Genomic DNA, 19,464 nt, shown 5'->3' with positions numbered 1-19,464 from the left:
CACTTTAATCGAGGGTCGCCGACTCTCTGGGCCTGGGGAGGGCATGCAGGTGGTCAGAGCCCAGTCAAAAGGGATTCGCTAGGACTAGGGGAAGGAGGCGGTCGGCTGGGAAAGAAGCTCCAGTCAGCGGGTGGCACGTCCAACTGCAGTCTATAAAAACGCATCTCGGGGCCAGTTTTACTTATGGTGACCGAGTGACGTTTCTGTTCCTGATTACCAGCGAGCTAACTAACCCTGGTACAGGACTTCAGCTTAGACAGCGCTTTGACAGGCTGTGTCTCTCTTAATCCTCTTGTCCCCGGACGAGGCTGGTGGAGATTTGTCAGCGGTAAATTGTTTACTCTGCACACATTCCAAGAGGAAAATGGGCCCCTGCGCGGGAAAGAGACCCACTCCCGGGACAGTTACGCAACGAGGACCTCACGGATCCCCCGGGCTGCCAACTCGGCCGCTGCGCCCCTCCACGGGACGCAGGCGCTGTAGCGGAGTTCTTCCGGCGAAATAGCTGTCCAGCCCCCAGGCAGCTGCGTCAATGCTGCGCGCGGCGAGAGGCGGAGCCTCGGCCCTGCGTCACTCGCCTGCGACTGCGCCTGCGCGGGTATTCATGCTGTCAACCAGGCGCTTGGGTCTGGTCTTGCTACCGCTGAGGCGTCTCCGGAGGTGGCTAGGGTTCGGGACCTGTCCATTCCTGCGCTGCCTTGGGCAAGAGCCCTTCGAGAGAGCCCGGTTATTGTGTTGCAAATTCTCGCCTAGAAACGCGCGAGATGAAGAAGGAGAGCGCGAGGCGGCACAGAGGAAAGACCCAGACGCAGAGTCGCCTCCATCTCTCCCTCCGCGCGTCCGGGGACTTGGGACCAGATGTCTTTCGTCGCTGGAAAGCCTCAGACTACCGACGCCGCGAAAGGAGTCACCCCCTCGAGAGCGCGAGGGCTCGAGTGAAGACCAGGGCCAGTCGGGTCCCGTACGCCAGGGATCCGGGGGTCCCTCACTGCCCGCCTTGGCCCAGTCTGCCACCAAGGATGACGAACTTCACGTCTCCTCTTCCTGTTCAACTACCCAAGAGGTGCCTTTTCGGGCTGGGGAGCTGATTTTAGCTGAGACTGGGAAGAGAGAAACACAATTTAAAAAATTATTTACGTTGAGCAACGCTGGACACTTGAATAGTAGCTGGGGGGCAGTCCCGTTCAGCGAGATCGTGGGGAAGTTCCCCGGCCAGATACTGAGGAGTTCCCCTGGTAAGCACTTCATGCTGAGGAGGCCAGCATTGGAAGACTATGTATTACTAATGCAAAGAGGGCCTGCCATAACATGTCCTAAGGTAATGCGATGGGAGTTAGGTTCATATTGGTTCCACCAAGAGCAAAACGGATGCAGTACTACAGACCTGATTAATGTACTTAAAGCACATCTCAGCACGTTTCAAGTTTTTTAAACTTTGGGTTTATTTATTTATTTATTTATGGCTGTGTTGGGTCCTCTCTTCTGTGCGAGGGCCCTCTCCAGCTGCCGCAAGCGGGAGCCACTCTTCATCGCGGTGCGCGGGCCTCTCACCATCGCGGCCTCTCCTGTTGCGGAGCATAGGCTCCAGACGCACAGGCTCAGCAATTGTGGCTCACGGGCCCAGCCGCTCCGCGGCATGTGGGATCCTCCCAGACCGGGGCTTGAACCCGTGGCCCCTGCACTGGCAGGCAGACTCCCAACCACTGCGCCACCAGGGAAGCCCTCAAGTTTTTATTCTCACTTCTTTTTTTAACCAATGGCTATGAATTTTACATATTTTATGATTACTAATTTTAGGAAGAAATAGCCAGATTTTAATTTTAACTTGGGAGCCTCGATTCTCTGATCTGTAAAGTGATTTACTATATAGAGTGATGTGGACTCACTAGGCAATAAGAATGTGTATTTATTCCCCATAATTCTTAAGTTTTCGAGTTCAGCATTCAAGAGAACGTTGAACTCTTGGGGACAATTTTTTAGTACCACTGTGGCGATATTTTAAGAATCATATTTAATCAGGCATGTTATTAGAGGTATATTTTGTCAACAATAGATATCTCACTATGCTTTCTAAAATATATATTTTAATTTATTTAATTTATTTTATTTTTGGCTGCGTTTGGTCTTTGCTGCGCGCGGGCTTTCTCTACTTGCGACGAGCGGGGGCTACTCTTCGTTGTGGTGCGCAGGCTTCTCATTGCGGTGGCTTCTCCTGTTGGGGAACACGGGCTCTAGTAGTTGTGTCACGCGGGCTCAGTAGTTGTGGCGCACGGGCTTAATTGCTCCGCGGCATGTGGGATCTTCCCGGACCAGGGCTCGAACCCGTGTCCCCTGCGTTGGCAGGCGGATTCTTAACCACTGCGCCGCTAGGGAAGCCCTCACTATGCTTTTCCCATTAGAAAAAAAAAAATTTTATATGAAAACAGCTAAAATTAGACACTAAACATAAAAGGAATATTATTTATAAGTAAATTACCTACCTAGTTCCTTGTTACAATCTTATGCTAATCATCCATTGCTAGTGGTTTATTTTAATCATTAGTCACAGTCACTGTCCTTGAGCAGAATGTTCCTTTGTAACAACTCCTCCTCCTAGTCCTAGATGAGAAATCATTCATTATTTCTTTAGTAAATACTCGCCTACCTTATATATTCAGGGCAGTATTTTAGGGAGGTGAAGTGGTGAACCACAGTCCTTGCTCTCAACATAGACCTTATGTCCTAGAGGAGGTGACAAGGAACAAACAAGTAAATGAAAGAATTCGATAATTTCAGGTAGTGCTAAGTGCCATGAAGACAAGTAGATTAACAATAACATTGTGTTGGGTAACCTGGGGGAGGAGAATACTTTATGTCAGGTGGTTAGAGAAGGTTTCTGAGGAGGTACATTTGATAAACTAATTAAGGAAGAGCCAGCCTTGCAAAGATCTAGGAGCAGAGTGCTTGCAAAGGGAAGAGTATTGCAGAGTTCCTGCTGTGGGCTGAGTGGGTTAGGTGAGGGAGAGAATGGTATGAGATGTGCTGTGGTTGGAGATATGAGTATTTTATTCCATGTGCATTGGGTGACTGTTGGAAGGTTCTAAGTAGGAATCCAGTCTATATATATATATATATATATATATATATATATATATTTTAATAAATGTATTTATTTTATTTATTTATTTTTCGCTGCTTTGCATCTTCACTGCTGCACGCGGGCTTTCTCTAGTTACAACGAGCGGGGGCTACTCTTCGTTGCACTGCAAGGGCTTCTCATTGAGGTGGCTTCTCTTGTTGTGGAGCACGGGCTCTAGGCATGCCAGCTTCAGTAGTTGTGGCTTACGGGCTCTAGAGTGCAGGCTCAGTAGTTGTGGCACACGGGCTTAGTTGCTCCGCAGCATGTGGGATCTTCCGGGACCAGGGCTCGAACCCACGTCCCCTGCATTGGCAGGAGGATTCTTAACCACTGCGCCACCAGGGAAGTCCCTCCACTGACTTTTGAAAGCTGGTCTCCTCTGTAGAATTACGTAGTTTTATCTTAATATTAAAAGTTGGTCTGAGGGAGCGATTTTGAATAAACTTCCTAACAGTTACGTGTAAAGTGTGAACATTTCACAGGGGTCAATATCAAGCACTTTTAGGTTTGGAGTAGAAGTATAAATGGCAACACTCCCTAAATTTTTATTTTTATTTTATTTTTATTTATTTATTTATTTATTTAGGCCACGCCTTGTGGCTTGTGGGATTTTAGTTCCCCGACCAGGGTTTGAACCTGGGACCATGGCAGTGGAAGGGCCAAGTCCTAACCACTGGACCTCCAGGGAATTCCCAACACTCCCTAAATTTTTAAATTAATCCTTTCTGCTGATTTGCATGTTTGGAATACTTATATAAGGACCATTGGAGAGTAGAAATTGTTGCCACTTAAGACTAAAGTGCAGCCCAGTTATTAAAACCTTCTGCTAAGGATTAGGTTTATATTGTTGAATTAGTTAGGAAAGAGATTAAAATTCCTGCCAAGGAAAAAAAGGAAAAAGTCTGAAAAGATTGTTTGAAAGCCTAAAGTTTTGTTTTTTTGGTTTTTTTTTAAAGGAACGCCTTTATTTATTTATTTATTTATTTTTGTCTGTGTTGGGTCTTCGTTTCTGTGCGAGGGCTTTCTCTAGTTGTGGCAAGTGGGGGCCACTCTTCATCGCGGTGCGCCGGCCTCTCACTATCGCGGCCTCTCTTGTTGCGGAGCACAGGCTCCAGACGCGCAGGCTCAGTAGTTTGTGGCTCACGGGCCTAGTTGCTCCGTGGCATATGGGATCTTCCCAGGCCAGGGCTCGAACCCGTGTCCCCTGCATTGGCAGGCAGACTCTCAACCACTGAGCCACCAGGGAAGACCAAGCCTAAACTTTTAAAGTGTGTAGAAAACTCAATAGTAGAGTGATATTTCATAACTTCAGAGGAGTCTCCCAGTAGCTTCAAATCCCTTTTGGAAAGAGGCAAGGAAATGAATAAATGCTATTCCCACCCCAGCTTTGGACTGAAATTGCTAGGATGTGTAAAGTGGGCTCCAACCTCATTCCATGGAGACCAGGTAACCTGAATGGCAGGAAGCAAAAGTTAAAGTGTGCTAAAGTTTTTTTAAATTTTTATAATTTTAGTCTTATATGAAAGAGCCAAGGAAATAGAACTGCCTTCTCCAGGGCATTTCACTGAAATGGCTACTGGAGCTGGCTCCCACTTCTGTGTGAAGTTATCTGTGCCCCCTCCCACGTCTACTCCCACGTGCCTGGCAGATAGGAGAGGATATGTATGTCTGAAAGACTTTGAATTTGTTAATGAAACTTTTTGACTAATACACCTTAAGAATTATGTGTCTAAGTATCATTTGGTTCAAGCCTTAGTCCATCATTTCAGAAAATACATTTTGGCTTTTAATTAGATAACTGTACCTGTTAAATAGTTTCTTATGCATCCAAACCTATATTTAATACACAACTTTGTTGTGACTCAACAGAGGATCCTAGAAACCCTCCTATTTCTTTTAGAATTTTCACAGCAGCTTTTGCCAGAGAAGGAAAAGATAGTAAAACCTTACCAGATGTGCTGCTTATTAGCAACTTCGAAAGGTTTGTTATTGGGGGGATGTTGAAATAAATGCTGACATTTAAATTTTTCTCTCTATATAGCATTTGTAATATATAGTGAAATGATCAACAGCGTGGTTAGGAGATGTTTGGGAGTTCAACATCAGTTCTACCCCTGACTTGCCCACTTGATTCCTGGCTGTGTGACTTTGGGCAAATTACTTTTTTGATTTCTCATCCTTATAATGGGGATGGTGATAACTTTTCTCATATTATTATTCTGATTAAACAAGATAATGTTTGAAAGCAGTTTGCATAGTTAACAGAAGCCTGGCACCTGGTGAAGTTTCAATAAACAGCTATTACTACTATCATCCATGATATTTCTGTTAACAAAACAATTCTTTAGTTATAAAGTTTGGCAAATGAGTCCTTCTGTCTATTCCTGGTATCCTAATTCTAAATGAGCATTCATCATTTCATGCAGAGATTATGTAATAACTTCCTAACTGGTTTTTCTACCTCTAATTTTTTTCTATTCTAGTACATCCTGTATTCGTCTCACAGATTAATCTTTATAAAATGCCATTAATATTACCTCAGTGACATGCCCCAGTTACTTACCAGGTTAAGTTCAGATGCGTTAGCATGGATTCAGGTCTCTCCTTACCGCTCCTCCTGAGATGGGCAAACCTGTTTCTGCTTTGTGACTGTTTCCTTAAATTCTCTATGTCTTTAAGCTAGGGAAGTCTGCTGATTTCTCCTTTCTCTGAGCTCCTATTCTTACTTATTTTCTGTAATTTCAATATTATACTGAAGTGCTTCTGTATTTGCTACCTGATTCTTGAATCTCTCATTTCATCAAGTAAAATATAAACTTTTGGTAGGCAGGGCCAAAGTTTAATCCTTTTTTTTTTTCACTTCTTTTCTCCAAGTCCAACATAGTGTTTGTAAGCCTAGGTGCTTAGTACATATTTATTGGTCACAGAGTCACCCATGCTGTATTTCAATCATAGGATATGAATATGATACTGTTGATGATGAATATCCACCCAGGTGATACTGTTTTGGAAGCTAGCTCGGGCTCTGGTGGAATGAGCTTGTTTTTATCCAAAGCAGGTAAGAGATTGGGATAAATGAGTTGAATTTAGATGACAAAGAAAACATTCAATCTGTTCATAATAACGGGAAGTTAAATAGATACAGATGTTTCAGAAAATATTCACATAACTTTGTGATAGAGAGCATTCTCCTTGAAATCAAATGTAAGCAACTGTTTTTCTTTCCATTTTGTACATTTATTCAAGTCATTCTCTGTCTAACCCTCTCTCTGTTTGCTTTCTGTTGCTCCCTCCACACTTTTTTTTAACTAAATTTTTTATTAGAATGTAACATAGCTACAGAAAAGTACACAGATCATAAGTGTATACCTCAATGAATTTTTATATCGTGACCACACTCACGTAGTTATTACCCAGATCAAGATAGGGAGTGTTATTGTACCATTGAAACCTCCTCAAATCCCTTCTCAGTCCTTATCCTACCCAAAGGTAGAAGGTAGCCACTACTCTGACTTTTATGACCATTGATTAGTTTTGCCTGTTTTGAATCTTATGTAAAAGGAATCCTGTAGTATTGTACTCTTTTGAATCTGGTTGCTTTCATTCATCATTCTGTTTGTGAGGTTCAGCCATTGCATGTAGCAATGGTTATTTCATTTTAGTTGCCATTTTTGTAAGTAAAGCACAGTTTATCCATTCTGCTGTTGATGGGCATTTGAGTTGAACATTGTGAATAGTGCTTCTCTGAACATTCTTGTACTTGTCTTTTGTGCACACATGTACATGTTTTTGTTGATAATAGTGCCAAGTGAATACTCAGTATGAGAGAATATAGAAGGAGGAGGGCTGTCAGCTGCTGGAGAAGAGTCATATACTATCAGGGGCAAAGAATTATTTTTGCTGTTCATGAATAAATTAATGCGTAATATAGAACTATTAAGCTAAAGCTAGATCATGAAGAATTTTCCTTTCTTTAAGAAAGTCTCTAAATATTGTCAGTTGGTAAAAGTACTGCTTGAAGGTAGCACCTAATCAAAAATCAAGAGGTATATAGTAAACATAAATATCTGTTCATGTTCCCACCACTTGATTTCTGATTACTGTTATTGTAGTTGATTATTGCTCCCTTTGACCACTTAATTCCTCTGATTGTCAGGATTGCTTTGGCTTGTTTGGCTGCCTCTGCAGTGTTCCCTTTCTCACCTAACAATAGACAGCATTCTCTTTTGGTAGTTTTTTTTTTTTAATCATTCATGTTGGTTTTATTAGTGCATTCTTTTTTGCTAATAAACATTGTTAGAGCAGTTGTAGGTGTATGTGGGTAGATTTTATAAAGATTACAGATAGACATATACTGAATTAAACTTAAACCTTTTGTTTTTTGACCTAGTGTCATCACATATAAACATAATCCAACTTATACTGGGTCAGGAAATTCATTTTGGGCTCCTCACATCTTTTGTTGGACTCTTTTCTGTGCATAGTTAAAGGCAGCCATTTCTTCACAATCTGTGACAGATTCCTAAATGCATTTGACAAAGTGAATTTATAAAAAATTTGTGAAACAGGAGGAATGTTTGTATTTCTAATATCTATAGTGTTGGAGGAGTGTCATGGCATAAATAATCCCAAACTATGAGTGATCAAGAAATTATTGCTATTTACCTTCAGGATGGATTTATTTTCACCATAATTTTCTAAGTGTTTAGCTTATGCTACTATTAACATTAATTTTTATCCCTTGAGAACATGATGACTTACAGCTGGACTTAAATTTTAAAGAGACATGCTGCAATTTAAACTCTTCATTTTAACTATAGACTGATTGATCTGGGACAGCCTCCAAATGGTATCAAATCACCTCATATAGAGGTGGGTAGAAAATTAATTGCCATAAGTTAAAATGTAGTAGTTTTCTGTGAAACTGCAGTATTACTATGATAAATAGTTTGAAAGTTTTTCAGACACACACAAAAGTACAAGTATCTTTTAAGTATGTGAAAGGCCTAACTTCATCCATAGCAAAAGACATGCAAATTAAAACTACAATGATAAACTATATGCAATTTTTAGATTGACACAGATAAAAAGTTTGATAACTCTTTGTTGGAGAGAATATGGAGAAATAGGCACTGTAATACATTGTCGGTCAAGTGTAAATTGGTGTCATTGTTTTTTTGGAGGACAATTTGGTAATAATTTTCAAAATAAAAATATTCACATATCCCTTGAGTCAGCAATTCCATTTTTAGGACTTTATCCTATAGATATACTGGCTCATGTGTACAAAGACTTAGGCAAAATAATTTTTATTGCAATATTGTTTGTTATAGCATAAGACTAGAAACAAGCTAAATGTTCATCAGTAGGTGACTGGTTAAATAAACTGTGGCATAGTCATACAATGGAACATAATAGCTGTTTAAAAAAATGCAGTAGATCATTAATCACTGAAATGGCATTGGTAAATAAGAAGGAAGGTACAGGACAGTATATATGATAGGTAACAACGTGTGTTAAAAACAGAGAAAGATACTTGCACACTTGTACTATAGGCAACGACTATCTCGGGAAGGGTAAATAACTACGGTGGAATGATTGTCTCTGATCAGGGAGATTGATTGGGTATTTGGGATAGGGTAGAGACTTTTGTAACCTTGAACTATTTGAATTATTTTTTCACATCCATGTAATATCTTTGCAAAATAAAATTTTGACATTCTTTATGTACTGATTAATACTGTGTAGTGTCATAATTTTTTTTAAATTAAGTTGGATCACAAGGACGAGTCATAAGTTTTGAAATTCGAAAAGACCACCATGAACTGGCTAAGAAGAATTACAAACACTGGCGTGATTCATGGAAAATGAGTCATGTAGAAGAGTGGCCAGACAGCGTGGATTTTATTCATAAGGATATTTTAGGAGCAACTGAAGACATAAAATCTTTAACATTTGATGCGGTAAGTTTTCTAAAGTGAGTCCTATGATATTACCTAATACTGAGTACAAAGAAAACAAGGGCCACACTTCTTTTATATGGAAAAGGATCTTCCTTCATTATTTGCCCCATTTCTATCTCTAAGAGTGGGAGGAATATTTTCCTTTAATATCATGGTGGGATTTAGAGCAGAGAGATATACTGAATTAGCTGCCAAAGTTGTTAATAAATGTGGGGTAATGATGAAATACTAGGAGGAGTAGTTGAGCATCATGAACTTCAACATTTCTAGGATGAAGGAATAATAATTTGGAAGCAGCATTGGGAGCATACTGAGCCCCGCACCTGACCTCATATTGTGAGATTTGGGGGAATAAATAGCCTCCGTTTTTGGGGGAAGAGGCAAGAGGCATCTTTTGACAGTTAAAGTCAGGATGTAGAGGAGTGTTAATTAAAGATGTTGAGGATAGAGGCATATTTATTGTGAACAAAGCTCCAGAAAGCGGAGTGGAGGGATTTGTGAGGAGGTGGAGGAGTGGGAGGTTGAGTTAGGGGAGGAGAAGCAGAGTATTATGAAGATAAAAGGATAGATGATGAGAGAATGCCATTTTAAGCTGTGAACAGTGATGGTGGAGATGTGGGCCATAATGCTATTAGATGACCTCAAAGTTTCAGAATTCTAGTTTAAGTTGCCTTATCCTTGATGATGCCATTATCAGTTCATGGCTTGATGCTATGGACTGAGGTCTGGGTAAGAAGTCTTCTTCGCTTTTCTTTCTTTTCTTAAAATAAATTTATTTATTTAATTTAATTTATTTATTTTTGGCTGTGTTGGGTCTTCGTTGCTGTGTGCGGGCTTTCTCTAGTTGCAGCGAGCAGAGTCTACTCTTCATTGCGGTGCACCTGCTTCTCATTGTGGTGGCTTCTCTTGTTGTGGAGCATGGGCTCTGGGTGTGCAGGCTTCAGTAGTTGTAGCACACGAGCTCAGTAGTTGTGGCTCATGGGCTCTAGAGCACAGGCTCAGTAGTTGTGGTGCATGGGCTTAGTTCCTCCGCGGCATGTGGGATCTTCTGGACTAGTGCTCGAACCCGTGTCCCCTGCATTGGCAGGTGGATTCTTAACCACTGCGCCACCAGGGAAGTTCCTTCTTCGCTTTTCTTAATTGGCTATTAGAAACTTAGATTATTTTAGGAACTTTATAGGGGAAACTAGGTGAGAAATGAAGTAAAGTTCAAAGAGGTGATTTTTATCGGGACTGGTTCCTATCTCTAATATAACTAAAGCCAATAGCTACAGTGGCACAGCTTCCTGGACACAAGGACCACAGTTTTGTTTTGTTTTTTCTCATCCTTGTTTGGCTTGCATATTATATAGCTCAATAAGGGCAGAAAGAGGACTTGTTCTATGTAGGCCATCCATAGGAATTTCACAGATACCTGGGAGTTTAACTGGTCATCAGAATTTTGCTTGATGAGCATGAAACACAACAAAGGATTTTAACAGTATTGTTACAACTTTGTGGAAACCTGCTGAAACATCCATCCCTGTTCCAAAGGAAAGAATACTCCTTACTAGATTTTTTCAATTGAATCTCTCTTGAATAATAGTGTCAGATGAATACTCAGAGCATATAGAAGGAGGAGAACTGTCAGCTTCTGGGGAAGAGTCATATACTATTGGGGCAAAGAACTATAGTTGGTGTTCATAAATAAATTACTCATAATATAGAATTATTAAGTTAAAGCTAGATCATGAAGAATTTTCCTTTCTTTAAGAAAGTCTCTAAAAATTGTCAGTTGGTAAAAGTCCTGCTTGAAGGTAGCACTTGACCAAAACTCAAGAGGTGTATAGTAAACATAAATATCTTTGGGGGAGAGGATGTTTATTTATTTATTTTGTTGAAGTATAGTTGATTTACAATGTTGTGTTATTTTCTGGTGTACAGCAGCAAAGTGATTCAGTTGTACATGTATATACATATTCTTTTTCATATTCCTTTCCATTGTGGTTTATTACAGGATATTGAATATAGTTCATACAGTAGGACCTTATTTATCTATTGATATTTTATATATAGTAGTTTGTATCTGTTAATCCCAAATTCTTACTTCATCCCTCCCCCCCCCCTTTCCCCTTTGGTAACCATAAGTTTGTTTTCTATGTCTGTGAGTCTGTTTCTGTTTCATAAATAAGTTCATTTGTGCTGTATTTTAGATTCCACATATAAGTGATATCATACAGTATTTATCTTTCTCTTTCTGACTTACTTCACTTAGTATGATAATCTCTAGGTCCATGCATGTTGCTGCAAATGGCATTATTTCATTCTTTTTTATGGCTGAGTAGTATTCCATTGTGTATATGTACCACATCTTCTTTATCCATTCATCTATCGGTGGACATTTAGGTTGCTTCCATATCTCAGCTATTGTAAATAGTGCTGCTGTGAATATTGGGGTGCATGTATCTTTTTGAATGGCAACTCTACTTTTAGTTTTTTAAGGAACCTCCATACTAGTAAACATAAATTTCTATGCATGTTCCCACCACTTGATTTCTGGTTATTCTTATCCTAGTTGATTATTCCTTCCTTGACTACTTAATTCCTCTCCTAGCTGCCATCTCACCTCCTGGGCCTTCACACTTCCAATCCATTCTCCTCATCTTTAGACTAATCTAGTTCTCATACTGTCACTCTCCTGCTGAGAAACCAATTAGGAGCTTTTCATTCAAAGATTTATGGTGTCCTTCAGAATCTGATCTCAACCTTCCTTTCTTTAGCTTTTTTATATAACCTGCCTATACTCCTGCCATCTCAAATGAGGGTAGATGAATAAAAAAGGTGTTGAACCACAAAGACAAAGAGAACAGAACAAGAAAAAAATGGCTAATAAAAGATTTTAAACAAATTTTAGTACATTTTGTAAACAACCTAACCATCAAAAGAGGAATGGACATGATGGAATACTAACAATGGTATTATTTAACATAGTGAAATAAATGTACTATATCTACATCAATAAATCTCCCTGAGGAAACCATAATTCAAAAAGACACATGTGTCCCAATGTTCAATGCAGCACTATTTACAATAGCCAGGACATGGAAACAACCTAAATGTCCATTGACAGATGAATGGATAAAGACTATGTGGTACATATATACAATAGAACATTACTCAGCCATAAAAAGGAACGAAATTGGGTCATTTGTAGAGATGTGGATGGACCTAGAGTTTGTCACACAGAGTGAAATAAGTCAGAAAGAGAAAAACAAATATTGTATATTAATGCATATATGTGGAATCTAGAAAAATAGTACAGATGAACCTATTTCCAGGGCAGGAATAGAAATGCAGATGTAGAGAACAGACATGTGGACATGGGGGGAAAGGGGAGGGTGGGATGAATTGGGAGATTAGGTTTAACATAGACACACTACCATGTGTAAGATAGCTAGTGAGAACCTGCGGTATAGCACAGGGAGCTCAGCTCGGTGTTCTGTGATGACCTAGATGGGTGGGATGGGTGGGGGATGGGAGGGAGGTCCAAGAGGGAGGGGATATATGTATACATATAGCTGATTCACTTCATTGTACAGCAGAAACTAACACAACATTGTAAAGCAATTATACTCCAATTAAAAAAAAAAATCTCAGACATGGAACTTAGTGAAAAACGAATTATTCAAGAATAAGTATGGAATGACCACATACATATTAAATTTTAAAAACAGTACCATGTATTGTTTGTAGCTATATACATATGTTGTAAAAGCATAAAATTATTTGGCAACATTACCAACTTCAGGACAATGATTATCTCTGAGGAGAGAAAACAAGGGAGTGAATAGAGGGAAGTAAGTTTTGGAGTTTATTCAGCCTGGTTCACTTAGGCTCCATAATAGCCAATATGACCTTGGGTAAATTACTTAATCTTTCTGTGCCTCAGTCACCTCATGTATTAAACAGGAATAGTAATCAATAATAATACCTATTTCATAGTGTTGTTGAGGATTAAATGAGGTGTTTCTGTAAAATGCATAGAACAGTACCTGATATATAGTAAGCATTAAATTAATATTAGCTATGATTTTCATCATTATTAGTTTTCTCCTATTCCCTTTTCTCTACCTGTTTATTTTATTTTTTAAAATAAATTTATTTATTTATTTAATGTATTTATTTGGCTGCATTGGATCATTGTTGCACACGGGCTCTCTCTAGTTGCGGTGAGCGGGGGCTACTCTTTGTTGCAGTGTGCAGGCTTCTCATTGCAGTGGCTTCGCTTGTTGTGGAGCACGGGCTCTAGGCACGTGGGCTTCAGTAGTTGTGGCACATGGGCTTAGTAGTTGTGGCTCGCAGGCTCTAGAGTGCAGGCTCAGTAGTTGTGGTGCATGGGCGTAGTTGCTCCACGGCATGTGGGATCTTCCCGGACCAGGGCTCGAACCCATGTCCCCTGCATTGGCAGGCGGATTCTTAACCACTGCACCACCAGGGAAGTCCCTCTCTACCTGTTTAACGTCTACTCTTCCTTCAAAGCTTAGATCAAAGATTGTCTCCTCCATGGAATATACCTTAATCATCTAAGTGGAGGATTATCATCTTTCTCTGAATTACTGAACCACTTTCTTGATTCAACAAACATCTGTTAGAGACCTGCTGTGTGCCGTGTACTATGCTAAGACAAAAATGAATTATACATTTTTTTTTTTTTACCAATTGTACTTGAACATTTGTTACTTTTTTAAAAAATTAATTTATTTATTTTTATTTTATTTTTTTTGGCTGTGTTGGGTCTTCGTTTCTGTGCAAGGGCTTTCTCTAGTTGTGGCAAGCGGGGGCCACTCTTCATCGCGGTGCACGGGCCTCTCACTATCGCGGCCTCTCTTGTTGCGGAGCACAGGATCCAGACGCGCAGGCTCAGTAGTTGTGGCTCACGGGCCTAGTTGCTCCGTGGCATGTGGGATCTTCCCAGACCAGGGCATGAACCCGTGTCCCCTGCATTAGCAGGCAGATTCTCAACCACTGCGCCACCAGGGAAGCCCCATGAATTATACATTTAAAGGAGCTTTCGATATAGAAAAAAGGTAGACATACAAACATTTATTAGAAAGACTCAGAAGCATGAAACATTATGGCTGTAGAATTGGGTCTAATGAGGAGATGAAGCTGCAAATACAGTCATGAGGGACTAGATAATGAAGAACACTTGTGTGTATATCAAGCTAGGACATGTGGACATTATCTTTTAGATAATGGAAAACTACTGATGAGTTCTTAAGTAGGGGAGTAGAATGCCCAGATTCCTGTTTCAGAATAATTCTGGTGAAAGAATGGAATTTACATAGTCTATGTAGAAAGCTATTGTAATGTTTCAACAAGATATGATGAGGTCCTGACCTAAAGCATTAGCAGTAGGATGAATTTGAGAAATACTAAGAGGTAGATTTGTAGGACTGGATAATTTTAATCCAAATAGAAGCATCAAAACCCCACAGATTCTCAAAAGAGAATTCAAGGTAAAGAAAATAGTGACTCTAAGTTCCTGGTTTAGTGGCTAATGAATGGTAATGTTGTTAGCTGAGCATGGAGCTTTGGATTGGCAGGCTTCTTGGTAGTCTTATTTTTGGTCCTTGTTGATAATATGCTAAAACTACAGTCACAGAAACCAATTTATGTCCACACTGTTGGCCCTTTGATTAGTCATTGAGATCTTTACTTGGATATCTAATAGGCATCTTTTTTTTAAGTATTTATTTATTCATTCATTCATTTATTTATGGCTGCATTGGGCCCCTTTTGCTGCACGCGGACTTTCCCCAGCTGTGGCGAGTGGGGGCCACTCCTCGCTGCGGTGCGTGGGCCTCCCATCACGGTGGCTTCTCCCATTGCGGAGCACGGGCTCCAGGTGCATGGGCCTCCGCAGCTGTGGCGAGTGGGCTTAGTTGCTCCCAGCAGCTGTGGTGCATGGGTTTCAGTAGTTGTGGCTCACGGGCTTAGTTGCTCTGTGGCATGTGGGATCCTCCCAGACCAGGGATTGAACCCGTGTCCCCCGCACTGGCAGGCGGATTCTCAACCACTGTGCCACCAGGGAAGCCCTAATAGGCATCTTAAACTTGTGTCCAAATCTTGAATTCTCAAATATTTCTCCCCAAGCTTATTCTTCCCATTGTCTTAAATCATTTTCCTCAATAGTAAATGACATCTCCATTCTTTCAGTAGCTTAGGATAAAAACATTGGATTCATTCTCACTTCTTTCTCTCACATCCGACAGACAATTCTAATTCTAATTGGCTCTGTGTTCTCATCACATCCAATGCTATTTGCTACTGCAAGTCACCATCATCTTTCCTTGCCCAAGTCATAATGTACTTAATGCCACTGAATTGTACACTTGAAATGGCAACTTTATATGTTATGTTTATCACATTCAAAAAAGTTTAAAAAGTCAGATCATGTCTCAAACTCTCCAGTGACTTTTCTCTTCCTGAGTAAAGTCTGTAAGATTCTGCATAATCTGTCCCTCCCCATCCCCACCACATCCCCACCATCTGAGAACTCTTCTCTTACCACTTTCCCCCTTTTGTCTCCACTGCAGTGACTGTGGCCTTCTCAGACTCACCAAGTATCCTACAGCCTCAGAGCGTTTGTATTTGCTGTTCTCTCCATCTGGAGCACACTTCCCCCCTCACTTTCCACAGGGTAACCTTAATCATTTTCTTTAGGTATCTTCACTGACCAGCCTATGTATAAAATAGTACTTCCTTCCCCTGCCCTGTCATTCTATCCTTCATATCCTCCTTTATAATCCTGTAGTTCTTCATGTCACTCATTACCCTCTGAATTACATATTTATTAGATTTTTGTTTACTGCCTATTCCTTAATTAGAATATAAGTTCCTATGAAACAAAATAGAATATAAGCTCCCATTATATTTTTACCACTTAGCAAGATACTTGGCACATGGTAGATGCTCAGTAAATATTTGGTGAATAAATTAATAATGAATGATGACCCATTATTACTGTTTTTTTTTAAACACATAAACAGAATAATTTCTAATTTAGTAAATACAATGATGTGCCAACTACATTCGATTCCTAGAGTTATCTATCAGTAAGTCACTTTATTTCCTATTTGACTGTATTTTTGTTTTCAGTGAATTTTTTTGTAATTTCATTTACTCTTTGCATTCATTCGACATCTTTTGAGTACAGCCCTGTATTCTGCAACTGAATGAAGAGTAAAGAAATAAGGGACATGATTCTTGAATTTTAGAATCTCTAAAATTAATATTCAAAACTTTTGAACATAAAAATACATATTTGAGGTAATGTGAATTTCTGTTGCCAAAAGCTGAACTAAAGCATTGAAACTTTACATATACAGTTGACCTTTGAACAACATGGGGTTTAGGGGCACCACTCCTACGTGCAGTCAAAAATCTGAGTATAACTTATTTATTTTTAGTTTTGGCTGTGTTGGGTCTTTGTTTCTGTACGAGAGCTTTCTCTAGTTGTGGCAAGCGGGAGCCACTCTTCATCGCGGTGCGCGGGCCTCGCACTATCGCGGCCTCTCTTGTTGCGGGGCACAGGCTCCAGACGCGCAGGCTCAGTAGCTGTGGCTCACGGGCCTAGTTGCTCCGCGGCATGTGGGATCTTCCCAGACCAGGGCTCGAACCCGTGTCCCCTGCATTGGCAGGCAGATTCTCAACCACTGCGCCACCAGGGAAGCCCCTGAGTATAACTTATAGTCGGCCCTCCCTATCCATGGTTCCAACATATCCAGGGTTCCACATCTTCAGATTCAACCAACCGCAGATTGTGTAGTACTGTAGTGTTTACTATTGAAAAAAATCCTTGCGTTAAGTGGACCCGCGCGGTTCAAACCCACGTTGTTCAAGGGGCAACTGTGTGTGTGTGTGTGTGTGTGTGTGTGTATGTATGTATGTGTATAAAATATAGCTAAAGATTCCTGTATTATCAATATTGCCAAGTACAAGACATGCCATTACAATTTTTATGTAGTCAAGTATTAGGACAAATTGTATAATTATAATTATGCCTTTTTGAGAGGGGTAAAATGACAGTCATTAGTATTACATTCTAAAAAACGAAATACTTTAACTGCGTAATTGCTTTCCCAAAGTGTATCATTTCACCTCAATAAGAAAAGAAAACACATGCTTTATTTAAACAAAACTCAGTCTGATTCTCTTTCCCCCACTACAGGTAGCTTTGGATATGTTGAATCCTCAAGTTGCTTTGCCTGTTTTATACCCAAATCTTAAACAGCGTGGTGTATGTGCTGTATATCTAGCAAAGTGAGTAATGTGACTTTTTGGTAATGTTATTTTAAACACAGTTTTGTTTTAAGTACTAGGCTAAAGTGTTCATTTTGTAACTGAGTTAAGTGTATATGTTATCTCGTAAAACTGTTATGAAGGGCTTCCCTGGTGGCACAGTGGTTAAGAATCTGCCTGCCAATGCAAGGGACACGGGTTCAAGCCCTGGTCCAGGAAGATCCCACGTGCTGTGGAGCAACTAAGCCCATGCGCCACAACAAGAGAAGCCACCGCAATGAGAAGCCCGCGCACTGCAACGAAGAGTAGCCCCCAATCGCCACAACTAGAGAAAGCCCGCGCGCAGCAATGAAGACCCAATGCAGCCCAAAATAAACAAATTAATTTTTTAAAAAAGTCAAAAAAAACCACAACTGTTATGAAACAGCATATGTCCCAAATTCAGTTATATTGCTGTTTAAATCATCCTTTACATAAATGGTAATATAAGATGCATATTTCTTCTGACAATTTAGAAGAAAAGTTTTTAAAAGTGTAATGTGAACAATAATGTTATAGTCTCTTTATTGTTTTTACTTAGTATTCTCCTCTTATGTGCCCTAACTTGCATATTTACTTTTTTTCCCTTTTGATTTAAGCATAGCATTTAAATTGGGGTAAGAGGTATAGTGAACTTAAGTATAAAGTTATTGTTGTGGTAGAAATTTAAAGTAGATTTTTCACTTTTTTGAAAGCATCACACAGGTTATTGAACTTTTAGATGGAATTCGCATCTGTGAACTTGCCCTCTCATGTGAAAAGATAAGTGAAGTTATTGTCAGAGATTGGTTGGTTTGCCTTGCAAAACAGAAAAATGGAATTTTACCTCAAAAAGTGGAACCTAAAATCAACACAGATTTACAATTACATTCTCAAAAGAAAATTAGAATTGAAGGTGAGATGTTTCAAGAAGATGACCATGGTGAGCTTGAGTTTTATTTTATGCATGTGTTTGCAATAATAAATGGAGAATACATTCCTGAATGTATTGGGCAATACATTATAAAAATATTTCTCAGGGATTTATTATGTTTTTCCTATAGAAATTGAAATGTGGTATTTATTCTGTTAAATTAAAATCTTTTAAGAGACAGAATCATGACTTTTCCTGCCTTTTATGTAAAACTCTGATACCTTTGAAGAACTGAACTTCTTATAATATTCATATTTTACTTGTGACAAGGGGATTGGCTTATGAAATACTTTAAATATACTAAAGAATGTTTTAAATTTAGATCAGTGATTATCACTGAAGGGAAAGAATTTAATAGGACCCGATATGCAAATAGCTAATATTCCAAAAAGCAACTTCTAGGAATTTTTCAAAGAACTAAATTTAGGTCCTTGTTGTATGTACACATTACTTAGGCCATAAACAAGTTTTCAGACATCCATTGATTTATGATATGGGCTTATCCATTTGGTTATAAAACCATATATAGGTTTATCATGTCATCCTTGGCAAGTTGTTTCTGTAAGATAACTGTCAGAATAGCTCCAAGACAAATGCTAAAAAAAATAAAAGTCTGAGAGAAAAAAACTTACAGGAAAAGGACAGTAATTTGTTTTTTAACAATTTTGTGAACAAATTATAAAATATTTTATGTAGCTTACAATACATATTTTGTTCTATAACAGAAGAATCACATTCTGATTTTCCCTATGGATCATTTCCCTATATTGCTAGACCTATACACTGGCAAACTGGTCATACAGGTGAGTAATTTTTTCATGCTATATTACATGGTGTTTTCTTCTCATAATTGCAATGACCTTACCTTTTCCTCCCCTCAAATTAGCTTTTCTTGTCAAGTTGAGGAAGTGCAAACCACAACTTAACTGAGTACCTCAGATGACAACTGATTTGAAGATGTGAAGAAAAATATCAAAATAGAACTTTGTATTGCAAATCACTACTTTCATATATTGGTATTTTTAGCTACTACTATGATTTGTATAACTTTTACATGTAATTTTGAAAAGTAACAAAAGCTAGAGAAAGATGTGTAACATTTCGAAACTGCTTAAATGTCCCATTTTGACACTTGTCTTGCAGTTAGT

At 39.4% G+C, this 19,464-nt stretch overlaps 1 protein-coding gene across 1 annotated transcript; it reads left to right on the top strand.

Annotated features, from left to right (window-relative positions):
- The first annotated feature begins 604 nt into the window (after window positions 1-604).
- TRMT61B (tRNA methyltransferase 61B) lies at window positions 605-19,127 on the top strand. Its single transcript, XM_061211287.1, has 6 exons — window positions 605-1,318; window positions 6,074-6,176; window positions 8,891-9,081; window positions 17,294-17,385; window positions 18,099-18,325; window positions 19,042-19,127. Exons 1-6 carry the CDS (start codon window positions 605-607, stop codon window positions 19,125-19,127), a joined length of 1,413 nt encoding a protein of 470 aa, XP_061067270.1.
- Window positions 19,128-19,464: the final 337 nt, after the last annotated feature.

Source organism: Eubalaena glacialis, chromosome 14, assembly GCF_028564815.1.
Source record: "Eubalaena glacialis isolate mEubGla1 chromosome 14, mEubGla1.1.hap2.+ XY, whole genome shotgun sequence".
Lineage (NCBI taxonomy): Eukaryota > Metazoa > Chordata > Mammalia > Artiodactyla > Balaenidae > Eubalaena > Eubalaena glacialis.
Note: the sequence above shows the minus strand (reverse complement) of the source record. Positions and strands in the feature narration are given on the sequence as shown.